The sequence below is a fragment of the Athene cunicularia genome, assembly GCF_003259725.1.
Source record: "Athene cunicularia isolate RWA chromosome 7 unlocalized genomic scaffold, athCun1 chr7_part1, whole genome shotgun sequence".
NCBI classification, from domain to species: Eukaryota; Metazoa; Chordata; class Aves; order Strigiformes; family Strigidae; genus Athene; species Athene cunicularia.
The window spans coordinates 35,520,505-35,540,835 of record NW_020799107.1 but is presented as its reverse complement, the minus strand read 5'-3'; the positions used below and the strand labels follow the sequence as shown (position 1 = coordinate 35,540,835).

Below are 20,331 nucleotides of genomic sequence, written 5' to 3'. Positions count from 1 at the left end.
CATAAAGGATGCCAGCCAGATACTCCCCTGAATTTAAAGTAAAAATATGTTACTGATATGGTAATACTATGACATATAAAAGTAATTTTGGGGAGCAAATCCAGAGACTCACATGTCACTTTGTACACATTTAATGTGATATATTCTACACTATTCCATCCTCTTCGATGCATGGGAAAGACCATTTTCAGAGAAGCAAGGGCCTACGTTACGTTGGTAACTACCACTATGTCCAACAGCCCACGTAACCTTTTGCTCACTTAACACTTTATGCTTTAGGTTCCTCCAGTTGTCAAAATACGGACGCGACTGCAGCATCATTCCTTTCCATCTAAAGCATTTACATCAACAGCTCTCTCAGAAGGTATGGGAGAATATTCAACCCGAACTACAAAATAAAACAGGTTCACAATTTCAAATCTGAAGCAATACTTCTCATCGTTGTTTTTCACCTAGACTAAGGACAAAAATTCTTTAGTTAAGACTAAAGCAATACACTCCTCGGGAGACACAGCTTTGTGCTACAGGCAAAAAGCAAGAGGAAACAAAACATTACAAATAGCAGAGAACTGGGACCTGTCCTCCCATGCTACTGAAGAAGCAAAAAACCCAAAGGCCGTTCTGATCTGAAAATAAATTTTTGTGTAAGCTGTAGCCTGATTATCACCAAGATAGCTTCTGGTTCTGCAAGACAATCACTGATCGCTCAGCTTCGCCAAGCTCGAGCCAACTGTCAGTTTGGCAAAAAAATCCCCATCTTTGAGTCCTTTACGTTAAACTGGGCTGAAACCCTGCTAACGAGGTTACATTATACCATTTAACACAGATGTTTAAGTATTCTGAGCAGTCTCTGTGCCACCCAAAGGTCAGTTCGGGAGGGCAGCACGAGGCGGGCTGAGCTGAGCAGATGCTCAGGTCGGAAGCGCCCACCATCATCACTCAAAACGTTCCTATGCACACTTGGGTTGTGAAATTTCTTTTTTCCATTCATACACTCAGCATGTCCTCTGCTAGAGTATTTCAACACTTAGTATTCTCACTAAAAGGAAACCACTCGTTTCTTTGATGATGAATGTACCAGCTTTCAGCGCTGGAAGTTGTCAGCGAATGCCTGCCAACAAGGTAAAAATAATTCAGCCCTCCACCTTTTCAGATAGTGCCCAAGAATAAATACTTGTAGGAAGAGATACTATTCCTTGGCTACTTCTTTGACAGAGCAGATTCCAGGGAATTCCCAAGTGCTGGAATACCTCACATCCAGCTTGACTTGCTGGCATCTGGCCTGCTGACAGGCTCAGGGCGTGGGAGTGGAGCCTGACTTCGGGATCTTCTGTACAGCAGAGCACAGACGCTGCCTCTGGGCTTACGTCCCGGGGCCTGATCCACAACCACCCAAGAGCAATTTTGCCTCCCTCTTTTCAAATTGCTGTTTTTTTTCTGTACCTTTCCCGAGGAGTGACCCCTAGCCAGAACATCACATCCTCACGCTGGTTTTCTTAACTGTACATTGAGCCAGAAGCACCCACAGTTCCATCTCCTATTGCCATTTTTATGTTTCCAAGGATCCAGACAGCTTATTTTTTTTGTTTGTTTGTTTGCAACCTCACTGACCTGACAGTTTTCATTAAATCAAGTCAAAGCCTCCTAAAACCCTCCGAGTCACTGTTTTCCAGGGCAACGTTCCATTCCCAATTATATTACACTGTCCTTGTCTGTATTAAAATCAATTCTGTCTGAGTGGGACAGAAGCTCCTCAGTGACTGGTATTGGTCCTGTGCACTCCTCCCTATTTAATTATATTTTAATATTTTTTTATTCTGTAGATTTCGCCAGTAAAAATTACTGTTCCGAGTCTAGCGAAGGGATACAGCCTTTGTATGCCAACTCTGCCCTTTATTTGTCACTGCAAAACTAGACTTTCTCATATTTCTGATGTTCTGATACTTGGGACAACTTACCATCTTTATTTCTATTCACTACAGTTATGATATTAGTTCTCTCGATTTCCCTTATCGCCTGTATATGGCTTTTACTCCCAAATATTTTTCACTTGTTTTCATCTATCCCATTATTTATGCATGTTGCATTCTTAGCAGGATTTGCATGTTGAATGTTGACTCTACGTTGTGAACTTTTGGACTAATGGCGCTAACAGCAAGAAAAAAAAAAATAAACGAACCAAACTCTACAATAAAATATATCGCACAGACACAGTCCCATTTTACAAACAGAACAGACAAATCCAAAGAGAAGCAAAGTGGCTTAATGAAAAAAACCCTTAAAGCTGCCAAACTGGATTCTCCCTTCAGTTTGTATGAGAAGTCTGAGGGCTTGATTAATGAGGAAGACAGCGTCAAAGGTTAACCGAAATATTAACACCACTCATTAGAAAAAATGAGGCTGGGACCCAGTCTCCTGGCAGAAAATGGACTTTTTTCAAAGGAATAGCCCTAAATAAGCTATACAGACCTACTGCTAGCTCTTCCTGTAAGACAGCTCTTATTAAACAGGGTTTGTAACCCAAATACCATATAATTGAGACACACAAATTGTTAAGAAAAATTAATTAAGGATAACGGGTTTTCAAGGGCTCAAACTTGGAAAACTGCAAAAGCATTCTACTGCATAAATAGGAATTTTTATTTTTGTATTTATTCATTTTTAATTCCATCACACTCACACTGAAAATGACCTGGGAACTAAAGATATTATCTGCGGAAGAAGAAAACAAAACCGAGAATAATAAACCTCAGTCCATGTGGTTAAAATATAATTAAAAGCTTAGGCAATAACCAGCTATCTAACTGTGGTGATTCTCGGTATTTCTTTTCCTCTCAGGAACTATTTTCTGATTAGTAGCTGTTCTGAATGCTGGCACAGAAACAGAAAACAGATTTAGCAATTAAAATACTTGAAAACAAAGGGGGAAAAAAAAAAAAACAACAAACAACCCCACAAACTCCAATAGGAACGCAAGAGTTTTCGGAAGACATCTTACTCAGCTAAACTGCTCCCGAACGCAGGGTTCACACGGCATGTCTGACACGGCTCGGCTCCATCCACCAAAACGAACAACCCTCTACCCAACACACCCCTTATCAGTTTTTTTTCTACGTAACCCGAATGCAGACTGGTAACTAACTTTTATTTTTAAAGGTTATTATTAATTCAAAATACTCAACATTTCGCACTCGTTTCACAGAAAGAGCGCTTCCGTCCTCCTGCGAAGAACCCAAACTGCCCGTATCTGGATTTTCAGAGGATATTGATTAGATTTAAATCTTCCATCCAAGCCCCACGCTGCTGCAATGACTCAGGCAGGAGGCTGGATGAAGGTTTATGCAGCATTTTAGGGCCTTGCCCCCGGGAATAACACAAAGGTAACAGAATCTGGAATTTCATCTTAAAGAGGAACACAGGTCTGTAGGCTTTTAGCCATCACGGATAGTAATAAAATAATTAAATGCAGGCTGTGTGCATTTTGCGAGCATCGAAACAAAAGAAACAAACCCCTTCGGTAGTGGGGAACGTATTCAAATCTTTCTAGTCTTTGCCTACACAGAACTACCATTTATCATTTAGATAAGGAAAAAAGTGTCAGTTTAGGGCCCTATAATTATATTGCTATAATTCTATCAGCTATCTCCAAGGTATCAGCAATACCAGTCGGTAGAAATACCGCAGCAGAAGAGAAGTTCCCAGGTGGGGTTATATCCATATTACTATTCCTACATCGGTGAGAAGTAAATTGGCTGTTTATGTTGAAATGTTTCTTCACGGGGCTTTGACACATGCACAGATTTGTTCTGTCGCATTTGTCTTTTTCAGGAAGAAATTCAAGCTTGCCTGAAGCCAAGGACTGGCGATACAAGGAAAGGCTGTGATTAACTCACACAGGAATGCTGACAAGCCCTGCTGCTGGCCTAAGGCAACCTTCAGGAGTGGTCCCAGCCCCTACCCCACCATGCAGCAGGGCAAGGCTACAGCGTAAGGCTGGGTCTAAAGTGATGGAGCAGGAGCAAGAAGATCCCCCCGCGGGGATGAACTTGGGCTCTCGTTCTCAGAAGTTCACTTTTATAGTTTTTAAGCAACCTTTTGTTGATAACTTTTATGTAGTGTAAAACTTATGTTAATCTTGGACCTTTTCAACCCTTACCCCATTCCCCAGGGGTGAATTACTACTGCTCAGCTTCTTGAAGGTAATCGCTGGTGCACAGGCTCTTATCTCACGTTAACAGTCTTTTCTGTTCTCTGCAGGGCAAGTTAGTCCAATGCCACAGTAACTTCACAGCTTTCTCCAGCTGTGTGGACAGTGACAATTCAGAAGAACCATACAGACCAGTGGTCCCCACTGAACTCAAAAGAGGTGGAAACCCAAATTGTTCCCGCTAAAGGGATTTTGTAGTATGCTTAGTGGGACAGGGAAGCAAGCTCCTAAGGCAAAAGCAAACCTTTGTTCTATTCAGAAGAAAGTACAAGGTCTCAGAAGAGACAGACTATACCAGGAAATACTTCTCTTTGTCAGCATGACAAGGCAAAACAGCCATGCAAGGATTAATAGCTGCTTGCTTGCGACACAAACCACCAATATAGCTAAGGAAAAAAATTGCCTTTTTTTCCCCAGGAACGGAGAGAAACCCTCAGAAACTGTGACCAGCATAATGTTAGAAAATTATTTTTCTATAATTCAGTTTTCATATAATTCCATTCTCTGTTTCAAAGAATAAACAGCTCTCTTGGCGGAAGCTCAGGAATACATATCAGGTTCTTTCTTGGGTTAATGAGAGAGACCACTTGCACGCTTAGAGTTCCTTTCGTTTGACCTGATGCAGTTTAGCTCTGATCGTATCAAACACACGCTTTGAACGTTAACCAACCTGTAAGGCTGAAACATCAGATGGAAGGTTTTCTTTCTGCTTAAGAAATTAACACAGCATCATCTTTCAAACTCGCATATTTTGTTCAACCAGTAGCAGTTAAACGAAATACAAATTTTTTGAGCTGTCTCCCCTTTATCTTTAAACGGCACGGAGATACTAACAGCAGCATACCTGTTTCCTCTCCAAGTCTTCGCTGATGAATAAACCAGGAAATCTCTACGCTCTTCCAACGGAATATACAGTTTATTCAACCATTTAATTACCAACTTAGAAAATTATCATGATAAAGGCAAACACAGACTCGGCACTCCCCCGCGCTGTCCCTGAAAAAGGTTATTTTGCAAACTTTTGTGCTCTTGGTATCTGCTCCAACCTCTGATAACACCAACTCTTCAACGCAAGCAGTAAAGAACACATGTACAGCCTGAATATACATTGCCAGGTTAGCCACAGCGTTCTAGGGTTGAAGTAGCAGGGCAGGGCATGCTGCAAAAAAACCCACCCCAATTTATTTGGGCAAGTGACCAAAGCTGAGGTCTGGGTATGTACGAAAGTGCGTGGGTTTTATTTATGCAGAGTGTGTGGAAGTTAATAATAAAAGCAAGAGTTGTTGTAGGAAGGAGGCCAAGATGATTTTGTTCTGGAAAAGGGAGATGTATTTTAGTCTACCACTGTTTTTTTCTGATTCGTTTTATTTTTGAGTTTCTGGATATCAGCATGAAATAGGCAGACTTTTCATAGCGGTAAATTCAAAATTAAAAAGTAGATACGTAAAAGGAACCCGTTTCAAAATGGTCATCATATATTTCCAAGCAGTCAAACATAGGGGTATCCTTTTAGAAGGAAACGTACCTGCTTCAGGACTTGTTTGATTACAGCTGCTAACAATGCTGTTTGGTATCACTGGAGTGGAGGATGCCTGGATTCTCGACTGAGGTGGGTTCGGATGTAATGAATTTCCTAAAGCCATTCCTGACTGACTGAGCATCCCACAGTTCCCACTAGCCTGCATCTGATTTATTAAACCTGCGAGATGGTTGGTTGTGCCCGGGCTAGTACCGTGGACAAAGTTAGTGTTTGTGTTCTGGCAGTGCACACCTTCCCCTCGCAAGGGTAAACTCTGTGCCAGTGAGTTCTGGAGACTGCCAGAGTTCATACTGGTGTCTGCAAAATGCATCTGGTTACCAGAGCATGGTAAAGCAGTATTTGAGCTCCCACAACTGGTGGTACTATTGCTGCTCATGTGAGAGCTTTGACAACTCATGGACTGTAGTAGCTGGGACATAGAACTGATGGGAAAGGAGCTTTGACTTTGCTTTCTTATCAAATCAGATCCAGCTTTGGAAACTCCAGAACTGTCCAACTGAGACTGTCTCAGCAAACTCAACACCGTGGTGGTCGGCTGCTTTCTTTTTCTCAGAGGATCTTTTTGCTGAGACATCAATTTGTCTCTCAGTGCTGCTCGGCCACTTTGCCCTTCAGTCGTTGGTAGAAGCACATTGGCAGCAGGAGGGAACATGGTATTTAAAGTGCTATGTCCTTCGTTGTTGCCACCGCTGGCAACAGGTCCAGAATTGCTACTGCTGTTATTGTTGTTACCAGCAAGTTTATTTTGATTTGCTAGCTGTGCTTTGGCTGCTGCTGAGAGTAAACTACTTGCTGGAAAAGAGGCAGCATTGTGCTGGTTCAAGATCTGATTTAAAGGCATTCCCAGCAAACCAGGCTGACTCTTCAAGGAACCACTTCCAGCCGATGCAGTAGAAAAAACTGCATTGTTTGGAGGATTTAATACATTACTCATTCCAGCAATTAATGGGTTAGGGATGTCCTTGTATTGATTAAGTCCATCATGCTTGGTGGAAGGGCTAGATGGCATAGATGGTCTCGGTGACCCTATCGTTGACCTTGGGGACCTGGGAGGAACTTTAATACCACTACAGGATGACTGTGGTCCTACTGGAGGCAGCAGGAAATTTCCATGATCTGATGACGTGGAAGAAGAACGTGATCTTTGGGGAGAAGCCTCGATCCTTCCGATCCCGGACCCCATCATATGAACTGGGGATGTCACTGGTGAAGGCGAGAGGGAAGTTGAAGCAGAATGCTGAACTCTTTGAACATGACTTCCATGGTTCATGTGACCAGGTTTTACAGTTGGCAAAGGAAGATTACTTGGCAAAGGGACGACAGCAGGAGGCATGCTTACATTCATCACGGGTACCTGAGAGTGGACATTTGAATGGAAAGTAGTTGGGTTAATGATAACAGGGTTCTGATTCACTGGTTTGCTAGGAATAGGGTCAAGTATGCCAAGTGGATCCTTTTCTGATGTTAATGGCTTTTTCTGAAGAGCACAAGAAGGCGGTGGAGGAGGTGGGGGTGGACCTGGGGGCGGTTTATGGTGAAACATTGCTCGTGGTATTTCCATACCAGTCGAAAAATTACACATGGGTTTTTTCATTACTGGGCTTTTTGTGGTCAAGGTTGGGGAAAGAGGTATATTAGTCCTTCCAGCCATTGCACAGGATGACTGTATGGGAGAACCATGTAGCATTACTGATGGTGGAGACAGAGGCGTCCTGTTCATGTGAATAGGACTAGAATTGGGTGCTCCATGAAAATTGGGATTGTTCCTTGTGAAAACATCAGGGCTTCCAAGTGGGTCAGTCCTAGGAGAGATTGAGCCATCTCCGTATATCTGTGATCCTGATGAAGCTGGACTGGGCATCCCACCATGACTGCCACGATACGGAGACTTCTGTCCGAGTTCATTACTCCCCAATCTCTGCCTAGGATAGACAGAATGAAGTTCTTGTTGCTGGCTTCCAGCCATTTCTTGCACATAAAGCCTACCCATGGCATTAGATGCCCCTATCATCAACTTGAAAGGAGTCTTACATTCTGGCATCACAGAATTTGTAATTCCTTCATGTGATTTATTCCTCATTGATCTTGGAGTTGCTGCTCGAGTAGGAACTACCGGAGTTGCACCTGATATTAAAAACACAACAGTTACTGTTTTGAAATCCGTTATCACGCATTCCAGTGCAAAACTACCGCGTGTGAAAATATTCATAAAAGCTAGAAAACCTTTTGGCTAAGCCTTTGCCTCAACAGAAATAATACTAAAACCATCAAGTAGTTGCTGGCACAGTGCATGCTCCCCTACTACATCATGCAGTTGTAGAGACCTGAACTCCATAGCCCATATAAAGACTAAGTAAATACGGGCAACTTTAAATCTTTTCCCTTCCGTTTTGTTTCTTCTTTCTAACCATCATCTCCAGCGTCCTACTGCTGAGTCTCCAGCATCACCACTTCAAAGAGCTGGCGCAGGCTATCACTGTCGCAGGGAAAAGGAGCCTCTGGCACCATCTATTGAGTACAGGAGGAACAAAGCCCAGTGAGGGTTTAGGCTAATTTCTCTGCACCCTACCGAGAAAAGGGGTCCTGTCCCCAGCGCCGTCCCTGAGAAGGATGAACGGGGAACCATCCGACTTTGGGCTTCGTTTCTGTTCAGCCAGGCACTTGCAGAGAGAGAGGAGACGATGCCTGCACAAGGCAGGGCACCGCTTCTCCGGCTGCTCCACGTCACTCGCTGGTGCCACGGGCACCCCAGTCCTCTGAGTTAATCTGCTCCTGGAAACTGTCCTCCACTGCTTTACTGAATTCAGGCCTCTCCGGCAGCTTTTCCAACAAGTTCTTGTTTAGCCTGGGGTGAAGCTGCTAAATTTAAGAAAGGGCTCTACCTTATATGTTTGTTTTCAGGATAAATGCCTTGGGGATGTTTGCACATGTAGACATGTGAACCCCTCTGCGATGGAAAAATTTCCTGTAAATCCCAGTTCTGAGGCCAGACCTTCCTCCAAGCACAAGACCACTTTCCTTTTCTGCCCACTACTATCAGTTTTATTTTTAAAGATTTTTTTTTTCCCCCCCTCAATGTTTTACTTTAAGAATACTATCACAAGCAGTTCCACGTCTGGCGGACTTTCTGCCAGTTTTGCTGCTCTGGGAATCTGTAACTCAGCTTGGAGTGCCTGGCATGCAGCCTCTGAATATGTAACTTCAACTTGAATAACAAGCTAAAGATTTCATGTTCAAATGAATTCAGAGGTGCCTTTAAATTCTTCTGCTCACAAGAACCCAATTCCCTTCTTTCCTTCAGCCTGGCCATAGGAGACAGATGGCACTGACAATCCTGCCTTCATCCTATTTGCTCAAGCAGCTACATCATGACAGAAACAAACATATTACCTTTCCCAAAATACAACCAAAGGCTTATTTAGGCAACAAATCTCAAGACTGAACTGCAGAACGAAATATGTACGAGAACCCTCACCTTGAATTCTGGACCTAAGCAAATGGTCAAATGTAAGTGAGCATAAATGAAAAGACATTTCGTTTACAGAGGCAATTTATCAGGAAATTTTCTTCTTTGCTTAGTGCACAAAAAGTCTGATCAACAGAGAAGGTAAGACCACGTAAATGTGACTTGTGTCTTTAATATTTATCTGGTTTTACCTCCTTCATTTTACTAGTTTTTGGAAAACAAAAATGTAATTTGAATACTAATAACAAAAATTAATAAGGAAAATCCATGGCAATTTGGGAAACTGCATTTTTCAGTTTATAAAACATAAATTACATTGCAAAAAAATTTAAGCAAAGCTTAAAAAATTTAAGTAGCAATTTGGAAATTTGAAAATGCAAGAGCATACCAGTACTACGAACAGCACCGGTACCTTAGCACTGCCTACCTACCTGAAATTTATTAATCTTTATATCCTGAAAATTTTCCTCTTTGAAGTCAGGCTGCAGAGCGATTGGCAATTACCCAGCTATTATTACAGCAATATAGTGGTGCAGAAGATCTCTCAGATTACTGAGGGCCATTTCCCAGAAGTTGCAGGCATCACAGTATATAAACTCACCGAGCTCCGTCTTAAAAGTAACTTCGCTTCTTTGGCGTAACCATTTGGATTTGTAAGACTACTTCAGAACCTTTCCTTGTCGTCCTTAGGAAGCACCAAATTTTCAGTCTGAGTTTCTATGTGACTCTGATTTTGTGGATGTTTCTTTCAGTGCTAACTTTGGCCTTTAGCTTAAGCAGCTTTATTTTCTGGTGCTGATTCTCCCGATGCCTTTACTGATGGCAAGGGTATCTCCTTTCAGCAACCGTTTTGCCAGGTTGAACAAGCTAAACGCTTTAAGATGACTTTCATAAAACAGGTTTAGCAGTTCACTCCGAGAAGATCCTCTGCTCTATTTCAGCTTGAGTGCCGCCAGCGAGAACAGGGGCTCAGGAAGGCAGCGAGCAGACAACAGCATTTGTACTTCTCTCTCCTAGTCACATTGATCTGCACCACACTGCCATCTGGTACCGCTCACAGGCATCTTTGATCAGCTACTATATCTAGGTCTTCTTTCTCAATAATTTACAGCTAATAGCTCTTTTCACTAGTCCCCAGGTGAGTAACCTCACAATTAACAGGATTTGTTGCCATACCTTTTCTTTCACGCCAGGTCTCAATGATTTCCCCCAGTTTTTCCCCATGTTTTGGTCTTCTCTTGTTTTGGTAATACCTGTCAACTTCATCCATCAACAAATTATCTCATTTTTTTCTTGATATGGATAATTAAAATGTTAATCCAGGTTGGTCGCCAAAAATAATCCTTGAGAAATTACAGAGGAGATCTTCTCTTGCTGGATATTCTGCCTTGCAATACAATTTCCCATTTAGCCAAGTCCTTAGCCACATTCTAATCCCTTTATAATCACTTTATTCTGCTTCTCTAATTTCCCATGTGACAGAATATCAGACATATTACTACAGTTCCAAAAGATGAGAGCTAATGTATTTTCTTTGTCTAGAACAATCTGCTATCTTTTCCAAGAAAATCACGTTCTTAGTCTGGGATGACCTGTTTTTTAGACCGTTTCCTACCTACCTACATCTCTCTAATTACTACCTCCATTTTTGCCTTCAATCTGTTTACTAGTGCACTCACAGATACATTAGACTTTTGGGGGTGGTTTTGCACAGTAATTACGTATATTTAAAATTAGGTAATTAAATGATTCTGCGTGATTTTACTCACTTGTTCCACCACCAGGACTAGTTAGAACTAGTGAAGGATGTGGTGCTTCCATGCTTTTATGAAGTGTAGCCACAGCAATAATTTTCCTTTTATGTATGCATAGTTTGGTGACATCTTCGTCCGCTTTAACATCTTCAGCAGTTCTCTGCTTCACAGCAGCTCCAGGATCAAAATTAAAGACCTGAGAGTAAAAATGCCAATGTTTAAAATAATGGTTATAGGTAGCAACTCACCAAATATACCTAAACTTGGAATTTTACAGCGAATTAAATTCACCTCTGATCCTTAGAGGTGACTGCTCCTACATTGCCCACAAGATACTTTTACAGTATGTTTCGAAATTATAAATAAAAAGTGAATATATTTCTAATAACTAAACAGAATCACGGAAGTTTTCATCTAGCAACAGAACTTTTAACACTCCTCAGTATCAAGCATATGGAGAAAAAAAGGAGAAAGGACCACGTGTGTCTGAGATTGCCCTGCAATTAAGATGAAAAGTTTACAATTTGTGTACAGATGATAAATTTGTGAAACTGATACTGAAGCCATCACCTAAATCAGTGTCTGGCTCCAATTCTCACATGTTAACATGATGCTGTTGATGGTAGGTTTCCAGTTTAATGTTCAAACATCACAAAAACAGAGTCAGATATTTTTCCATGAGGGGAGAAGGCAGAAGGGAGATTAAATTTTATGGTAAATCTTTGGGTGTATACCACTTATCTCATTTTATATATGAGATCTGAACAGAGATTAAGTCATGGCATAGCACATCAGCTGACATAGCTCATAAGGATTAGAGCACAGAGATCCAAAATGATGTTTTTCTTTACCTTGGGAAGAACAAGAGGACATTCTAGGCCACACTTGCATGTTCCATCAGTCAGCAAGTAAGTCTTCACCTGCTCCAAGCAGGATAATAAAGACCCACTGGGACTGTAAAGGAACAGAAATGATGAATACAAGCTATTTGATAGGTCATGACTTCTATCTACCATTCTAACAGCTCACATAAGAGAGTGTTTAAAATAACAGAGCTGATTTCTTTTTTTTTTTCCATAGTACTTTTTGCTTTTAGTCAAGAACTGAGATGATACTTATCAAAAACAGCCCCCTCCGAAAATTTTAAAGGAAGATTTTACTCTTTACATTTTAAAGGAAAAAAAAAACAAACCAAACACAGCAAGTGCAGAGAAAAGAAAGTCACTGAGATTATTGATATTTACTATTCACATTGCAGTCCTGCTTGAAAGCTTTAACTACCGCCTAACTACACTAAGATTATTTTTCTCCCTCTTCTCTCCTATGAAGTGTAACACACAGGCAGAGTGCAGTCCCCATGGACCTCCTCCCCCTCCATCACATCACTGCAGTTCCATGCAGGCACCAAAGTCATCTCTACTTTTTAGGGTTGGGACCTAATTTAAAAAGAAAAAAAAAAAAACAGGGAGGCGTGTTTCAAGGAGTATGAGCAAACCCATATAAAAAAGGGGGGCACAGTTGCAAAACTGTTGTGGCTGGGTCTCTTAGTTGCACAGTTTGGTTTCATTCAGCTAAAATTTCAACCCTCTCACTGTAAGTAAGAAATATTACACCAAGAAGCCAGTCCAATGAGTTTCTGATAAACTGCACTCGGATTTCTCTAACTCCCACCAGAAAATCATTATCTCCATATCCAAAAATAGGACACTGGAAATTCTGTTACGGCAAAATCACTAATTCATAAGATGAAAAAAGTTCTCATGTCACAAGCCTCTAACTTCCAGATTGCTCTTTATTACTTTAGCCATCTAAACTGTTTATCAGGGAGAGAATACAATAATTTATGAGGACTGGCTAAAACACTGGCTCGTAATGGCAACTGTAAATAGCCCTTAGTTTAACAAAAACAACTTAAGTGGAATAGTTCGGATCACGAAAGCAGCCAAGAGTCAAAATTCCAAACTATGATAAACTTCATACTTAAAACCCAATGTACAAACACCTCATTTTGCAGAAGAACCAAGTCACATATAAAACAACATCAGCAAGTGACATTTAAAGTTACGCTGATGGTTTAAATAAGTAATTTATTTACCAGACTCGCCCCGAAATAATTATTTTAGAGAGAACTGTCCAGGTTGTATGTGTAACAGTGATGGTTCGGAGGGTAAGCAAGATAAAACAGCAATCTGAAAATACGGGTATGGGAATGAAGTGATAGATAGGTCAGAAAGCCAACACTCGCTGTCTTAAATTGAAATACTTGGGGAGTAAAGGAAATTACGCTTTATTTTTTTTTAAATTTATTTATTTTCATTTCAGCTATAGACTGGTTAAACCACAATGCTACCACTATCACATTTTAACACAGCGAGTACTTTGGCTCCACATCTCCAGTGCTGGCTGATCCCTTTGGACATTCCCAACCTGTCCTGACTCCCACACAGGAGCAACTGCTCATCCCAGGTGAGATCCATACTTGAAGATGCTTCCCACAGGAGAAACTCAGATTGGCATTTGCTCTCCACTTTCCCATTTACATGCAAAAATCTCCACGTCCACTTTCTGTGACGCTGAAAAATCTTGCGTTAAACAGCGTCCCTGGGAATATGCTCTGGAGTCAGGATGCCGTTTTATTTGCATTAGTAAAAAATGCCTACTGAGCAGCAAGAGTAAAGCTATATCATCAGATTTTTTTTTTTTACCCGTTTTTAGAAGAAAGCAACTTTAAATAACCTTCCTTGACATGCAGTCTGCCTGGGCACGTGTACCCAGTTCAGGCACGGGGAGATATAGGAGCCCATAAGGCACACACGTACTGCCCCAGTGATCAGGGGGTGCAAAGGCAAGTCTGGGTACCCAGGTGTACCAGGAATGCACAGATCAGCCCACTGAATCTGTGGCATCTGGGATTCAGCAGCCCTCCTGCACATATACGCATGGTTGTTTGTCCAGGAGAAACAACAAAATTTTAAAAACGCTCTATTTTTTTTTTTCTTTCTGCCTTGTTCCTGACTATGTAATTGCAAAATATCTTTTGTGGATGCAAATTCCCTCACACTCCTATACTGCAAAGAATAATCCACAGCTTCCTTTATAAGAAAATACCAGGGTGTTTTTTTCAGCACTGAGGTCATCCAGAAATTTTAGGTCTCCCAAAGAAACAAGAAAAAGCAAATTACAAAATATATTAGGATCTGTTACAGACAGCTGTGAAATCTGGTCCTGCTGTTAAAGAGCTTTTCTCAGTTTATTCCACTGATGACTATTCACCCACAGTAAGCTGAAGAAGAGATTTAGGTCCTACTTTAAGGCAGCAGCACTGTTTTACTAAGAAAAGCGCCGAGACTCAACTCAGTGCTTTTACCAGGTAATAAAAACTAGTTAATTAATGGATTTAATCCAAAGCAACTGTTGACAGTTGATAGGAAAGCATGCGTGCTCTATAAGGAAGCACAAAGAGAATGAGTCCTTATTCAGCTGGGATCATCTATTCTAGTTAAATCATGTCAGATCTTAATATATACACTAATTTTCCCTTGGATAGCTTTTGAGTCAATATTGTTTGACCTTTCATTCTCGCAATAAATGCTGTATTTTCAAGGTGGTTGTTCCTTCAGAAAAGGAGAAGGGCAGTGCGGCTGTAGAGCAGGTTACCCAGAGAGGTTCTGGAAACTCAATCCTTGAAAATGCAGCTGGTGAAACCAAGGGCTGACCTGTCCGAGGATGCTCCACGTCAGGCAGGAGGTTGGATTATTTGATTTCCATCCTTTCCAGCCAACATATCCCACTCTGGGCTTTGCACCAAATAAGAATGTAAGAGCTGTGGACCATACTAAATGCCTTTCCTTAATCAGAATGAGTTACAGAAGGCAACCAGATAATTAACCACTGGATTAAAGAGTAAAAGAATAAAATATGGGCAAAACTTGGGAAGAGGGCAGAAATAATACAAACTTCTCCACGCTGAAAAAGGCAACTGGTAAGCTTGATTAATAGGGTCAACTAGAATAAAAACAGTGTTTTGTGTAAGGCAATTCAGAACAGAAATATTAAAAAAGTCTCCCTGAACAGAGAGAAGACGTGTATCAAAAGAAGACAGAAAAGCAAACAATTGCCAGAATTACACCAAAATTCACTAGTTTATAAACATGTAAGACACATGCCTGAAGAAGCGACACAAACTTTGCAGCCTGCTTCTTACAGTTGTAGAAAATGAAGTTCAAAAGCAGGTAGGATCATCAGGAATATAAAAATACCGAAGCGTTGTATGTCCTGATGCCTGGATATAGAGATGATAGGGAAAAAAAACCCCAACTAAACAACCCACAACTTTTTCTTTCTCATTGATTTTTAACTAAGGCAGAGGCCCAGTAAATTATAGCTGTAATGAGAAATACAAGGGGAAGGCAATTTATCTTTGACATGCGTATCACTGACATGGATTTTGTTTGATTCTGCTAATTGAAAATATAGACAAGAAATCCTGGAATGCATTTGATCTTTTATGGTACTTTTGTGTAAAATTGGAGTATGCTTTGACTCATTAAAGAATTTTGTATTGGTAATACATGAAGGGTTGTGAAGAAGCGGTTATTTTAACTAGAGAATAGTGGAATAAGATTAAGCAAATAACAGACTGACAATCATTTAGATTTCTGTGATGTAAAGCTGATGTACCGATGTTTTGTTAAAGCTAACTTTGATCTTTTTTTTCCAATAACATTTAATTTACAGTCTGTTTGTCTGAACACGTTAATTTAATAGTAATTTCAATGCATTTCTTTGTGACTGTTCCAGGGTGAAGCAAAGCAAAAAAAATCCAATAAGCTAACAAAATAAACAAATGCAATACCTAAAACTTGGGATTTAGGCTTGTGTTCCTGTTTTTTCTACATGAGAAATGTGGGGAATCCATAGAAGTAAATCTTGCTGGAGAATGTCAGTGACACTGAACACAGAACCTTCACAGGGCATACAAACCCACATTTTTTCTGCAGCTAAGCAGTTACACCACTTAAATCTCCTTTCAAAGGAGAGTAAGAAAAACAAGTAAGGATGATGAAGACCTGGAACATAAATCCAGAAAAGACTTAGGGAAGAAGAGCTACAGAATGTGAGGACGAAGCTGCATGGCACTGCAGGAACTGAGCTGAAGGCTTGTGGCTGACAGAAGAAGCAAGTCCTACTCTACCTTACCTGCTATGAACTGCCCGATTGCTGCTTTGAATTCCACCAGCAAAGGCTCTTCTAAAAAGCCTCTGCAAGGAAAAGGCAATGCCTATGCATCTTGGAGCAGGCAAAAACCAGCAGAGATTTCTCCTCATCTCGGATGTGGCACGTAACTAAACCTCCGGTTAGCGTCATTGTAAAAGGTTTGAATAATAAAGATATTAAGTAAGGTTAAATCTGCTACTGCTTAGCTTTAAAACCCATACAACAATAATAAGTAATAAAGAACTATTCATGCCTAAAGCAAAATGTATAGTAAGGATTATCAAATTTTCAAGACCAAGCAATATCAGATCTGAGAGTACGTCAAGTGCATGCAAATGGCACGAACTGACAGAAGTGGACTCCACTAATATCAGCAGAAAAAAAAAAAAAAAATTAATCTCGCCCTTTCCAAACAACAAGCCCTTGAAGTTTTGGAGAACAAGAAGATTAGATGAGTCCCTCGTTCACCACATGTTCTGGCAAAAGTACGACGATAAGAAAAGCAGGAACCCCCTCAGATAAGCTCACCTGATATAGAGCACTCCGCTTTGGTCCACCCGTCGCTGCCAACCAACGGGAACTTGCACTGCTGGTGGCCCTCCATCCGTGTCCCCTCCGTCACACTCCTTTCCACCATTCATTTTTCTGTTTCTGTTTATGAGTCTTCAAAGATATCAACAGTAAGATGATATCCTTTTACTACATGTCATCATGGCCTCCCAAAGAAGGCCATTCAGTACACCTTTCCCCAAACTGTACAAAGTGCATTGGGAGGCTCCAGCTCAGTTTGAAACCAAGTCCTTAAAAGTGGCCATTTTTGTTAATGAGTCAGTTTCCCATTATAATCCACATTAAATATGCAATGTTTAACTCCTTATATATTCATAAGGATGAACTATATAGATAAAAATTAGTGCTTCCAACTTGGGAAAACCATAATTCACCAATCCTTTGTTACCTGTCAGAAAGGAGAATGGGGAAAAGGAGAATTTCTAGTTCAACAGCATGGCTCCAAGCTTGATGACTAAGATAACTTGTATTTTGTGAAAGCTCGTCTCATTTTTATAAATATGAGTCAGATCTAATACCTCCAGGTATTATACCCTTTATATGCCACATTCTTTTTGTTTTCTTTTTATCTTCCATTCATTATCCAAGTTGTCGTCTTGAGTTTCTTTCATGACTCCCTGGCTCCAATAAAACAGCCTGCAAAACAGAGATAGAAAACACATGAGCCATTTTCTGAAGTCTTTCCGCCCAGTTCAGTAACTCGTGAAGATGTAAACAGCTGCATCCATTTAAAGAGCTTCGAATCAAAATTTTAAATGTCAATAGAACCATCAAAATAAGGCTTTGGGTAAATATAATCCTGCTAGCATATTCTATTTCTATTTCTATGTGGATGCGATAGAGATACATCTCAAAAGCTCCAAGAGTGCAAATGTTATTAAATAGTTAACATAGAGTTTGGGTGAATTAAGGGATGTATCTTTTAACTGAATAGTTTCACATATGCTTCTGTTCAGAATTATCAACAGATGACTAGCTCAATCAATGCCCTTTAAAAACTGTTTATAAAACTGAACGAATTTAATGCGAAGGAAGCCGCTTGTAGGCTTGATATCCATAAAAATGGAAAACCCCTGCATTTAGTCTAAATTAAAATAATCATCTTACAAAATAATTGTATTATAAAAAGGGAAAAGCCAGCATCAATGCACTGATCTCAGAATACCTATGAAACAATCTGAATATCATAAGCAGTAATTTCCCTCACATGATTATACTGTATGAGCAAATCTTCATGAAAGAGGTTCAGAACTGTGTTATTCCCCCCAAACAGTTTTTCAGGTTGACTGGGTAAGACTTAACTCAAGATTGAACATTTTATTGAGGTGAGACAAACATGGAATACATGATTGAAACAATAAATATGAAAAAACCCACAATCCTAGAGCTCAAACGGAAGATGACACTAGTAACTACTGTAGTAACAATACTAACAGGTTTTATTTGGAATCGATCATCAATTCTGCCTTACTCCTAATACTAACGTTATGATAACTTTTTATAACATAGTAAATGTTAACTATAGACTTGACTGATTTTAATAAGAAAAGGTTTTCCGAGATACAAATGGAACATAAAGTCTTAGGATCCTACAATATTTCTGCAACAACCGTACCAACAACACATTACTTCTATATTTAACAGTAATAACAGCTCCTTCCTTCAAGACCACTAAAGGAAGGCATAAATATAGTCCTTGAAAATATTCCCTTAAGTACACTTATGCAGTACGTTCTCCTTAGATGTGCTACTTATAAATGTAAAGTTCAAAACGCTACATAAAGGGAAAAAAAAAAAAATAGCCATGGTATTTACAAGAAGGATGTGGATTAGAAAGGAGATGGCTGGACATACCCCCTTGACTAAGGTGCTGAAACCTGAAGAACAGAGTGTGATTTTTCAGACTAAAGAAAGTGATTTTCTGTAGGATGAAGCCTTCTAGAATAGCCTGGCACCGTTTTGCACTTTGAACTTTCCTACATTCTGGAGCATTCCAATAGGATGTCAGTGTGAAGTCAATGGTTGGACTAGATGATCTTCAAGGTCTTTTTCCAACCTTGATGATTCTGTGATGTAAACCTTGGCTGACCAAAATTGGGGAAGGAATAAGGAGACTAGGATGAGCTTCTGCTCACTGGCAGTGGGGAGGTGACTGAGTACTAGTGAAGGGTAGAGGAGTGAATGTCACACCAAACACCCTTCCACCTCTCATATGAAAACAATCTATACTTTAATCTCTAAATCTGGTACACAGAAATAGGATGTTGGAGAGCACTTGGCAACAGATCAAGATTCTCTCAGGTTTTCAGTTTAGAAGTTTTTGGTGTTTGACTGGTTTTAGCCTGATTAAGAAGGTAGCAAGTTTTATCAAAACCAAGGCAGAATTTACCTTCAAGTTTCAGCATTACTGATGGATGCTGCGTTGGCATTTTTACTGTAGATCCCATGTAAGGCTAAAACAGGTAAATAATTTCCCTATTATTTTTAATGAGAATTAACTTTCTGTAATACAGTAAAATCGGAAAATGCATATTTAAAATACTGCAAGCACATAGTGCAGAGAAGGTTGTTCATCTCTTAGCCCGGTCTTGCTGTGGCTCATGTTGCTATTTAGGGCAATTGCACTGGATCCATTACGAGAAAATAATAGCCATCAATTTCTTTTTTGCACAAGCAGCAAGAGACACTTTGAAGTAACCTTATATTTCTACTGGTTCTGCACTGCTCTGCCTCAGCTAACATCCCATTCCATCACCACCCTAATACTTATCATCGTCTAATCAGATAAACCGTTTTTCTGCACTGCACATAGCTTGAAGTAGTATAAAAGGAGGCAAAAGAATTCATTTAACTGCTTTGTCTGTGGAAAATATTTAAATCTTTTTACTCAGTACAGTGAATTGGGATAAAATGGCTGCTTCAATCATAGACCTTCCGTCAAAGTTTATTGTTTGTATGACTTTTTCTTGAGGATACTTAAAGAACTGTAAACTAACACAAGGATTTGACTGATGTAAAAAAATAGAAAAATGAATCAAGAGTATAGGTATGATGATCCATTTTCCCCCAGGTACAAAAATACTTCAAACACCACGCTCACCCTAAGCAGAAAATAGTGAACAATGCTATTCACATCATCGAAGTTTGACCATTTTTCTTGTAATTTACTGTGCTCATATGCAACCTGGGGGCTGTGAAGACACACTGATGTGCCTGTGTGCAACGAATTACAGAAAAGAGGGCTATGGCTCCCTGGAAGGTTCTTAGTACACGGCCAATCAGTGTGTAACTAGCCATGTAGAAGTACACAGCTAATCAGTGGGTAACTAGCCATGATTTATGGGAAAATGCTCATGGAAGTGAGATTTTGTTTTTTTTTCCCCCTAAACTCCAGCACAGTTCTGTGCAGATTTCCACAAACTGCAAGCAATAGAATCCTAGAATGGTTTGGGTGGTGAGGGACCTTAAAGATCATCCAGTTCCAACTCTCCCACCAGCCCAGGTTGCCCAAAGCCCCGTCCAGCCTGGCCTTGAGCCCTTCCAGGGAGGGGGCAGCCACAGCTTCTCTGGGCAGCCT

The 20,331-nt window shown here is 40.4% G+C and overlaps 1 protein-coding gene across 1 annotated transcript in view; it reads right to left on the bottom strand.

Annotated features, from left to right (window-relative positions):
* Positions 1 to 20,331, bottom strand: part of MBD5 (methyl-CpG binding domain protein 5) — a 90,240-nt gene that overhangs the window by 25,985 nt on the left and 43,924 nt on the right. Inside the window, exons 5-8 of the mRNA XM_026852530.1 lie at positions 16,713 to 17,390; positions 11,819 to 11,921; positions 10,983 to 11,163; positions 5,733 to 7,871 (exon numbers count right to left, since the gene is read on the bottom strand). Of these exons, the coding sequence (XP_026708331.1) occupies positions 5,733 to 7,871; positions 10,983 to 11,163; positions 11,819 to 11,921; positions 16,713 to 16,825 (2,536 nt within the window). The 5' untranslated portion in view covers positions 16,826 to 17,390. The remainder of the gene's footprint in view (positions 1 to 5,732; positions 7,872 to 10,982; positions 11,164 to 11,818; positions 11,922 to 16,712; positions 17,391 to 20,331) is intronic.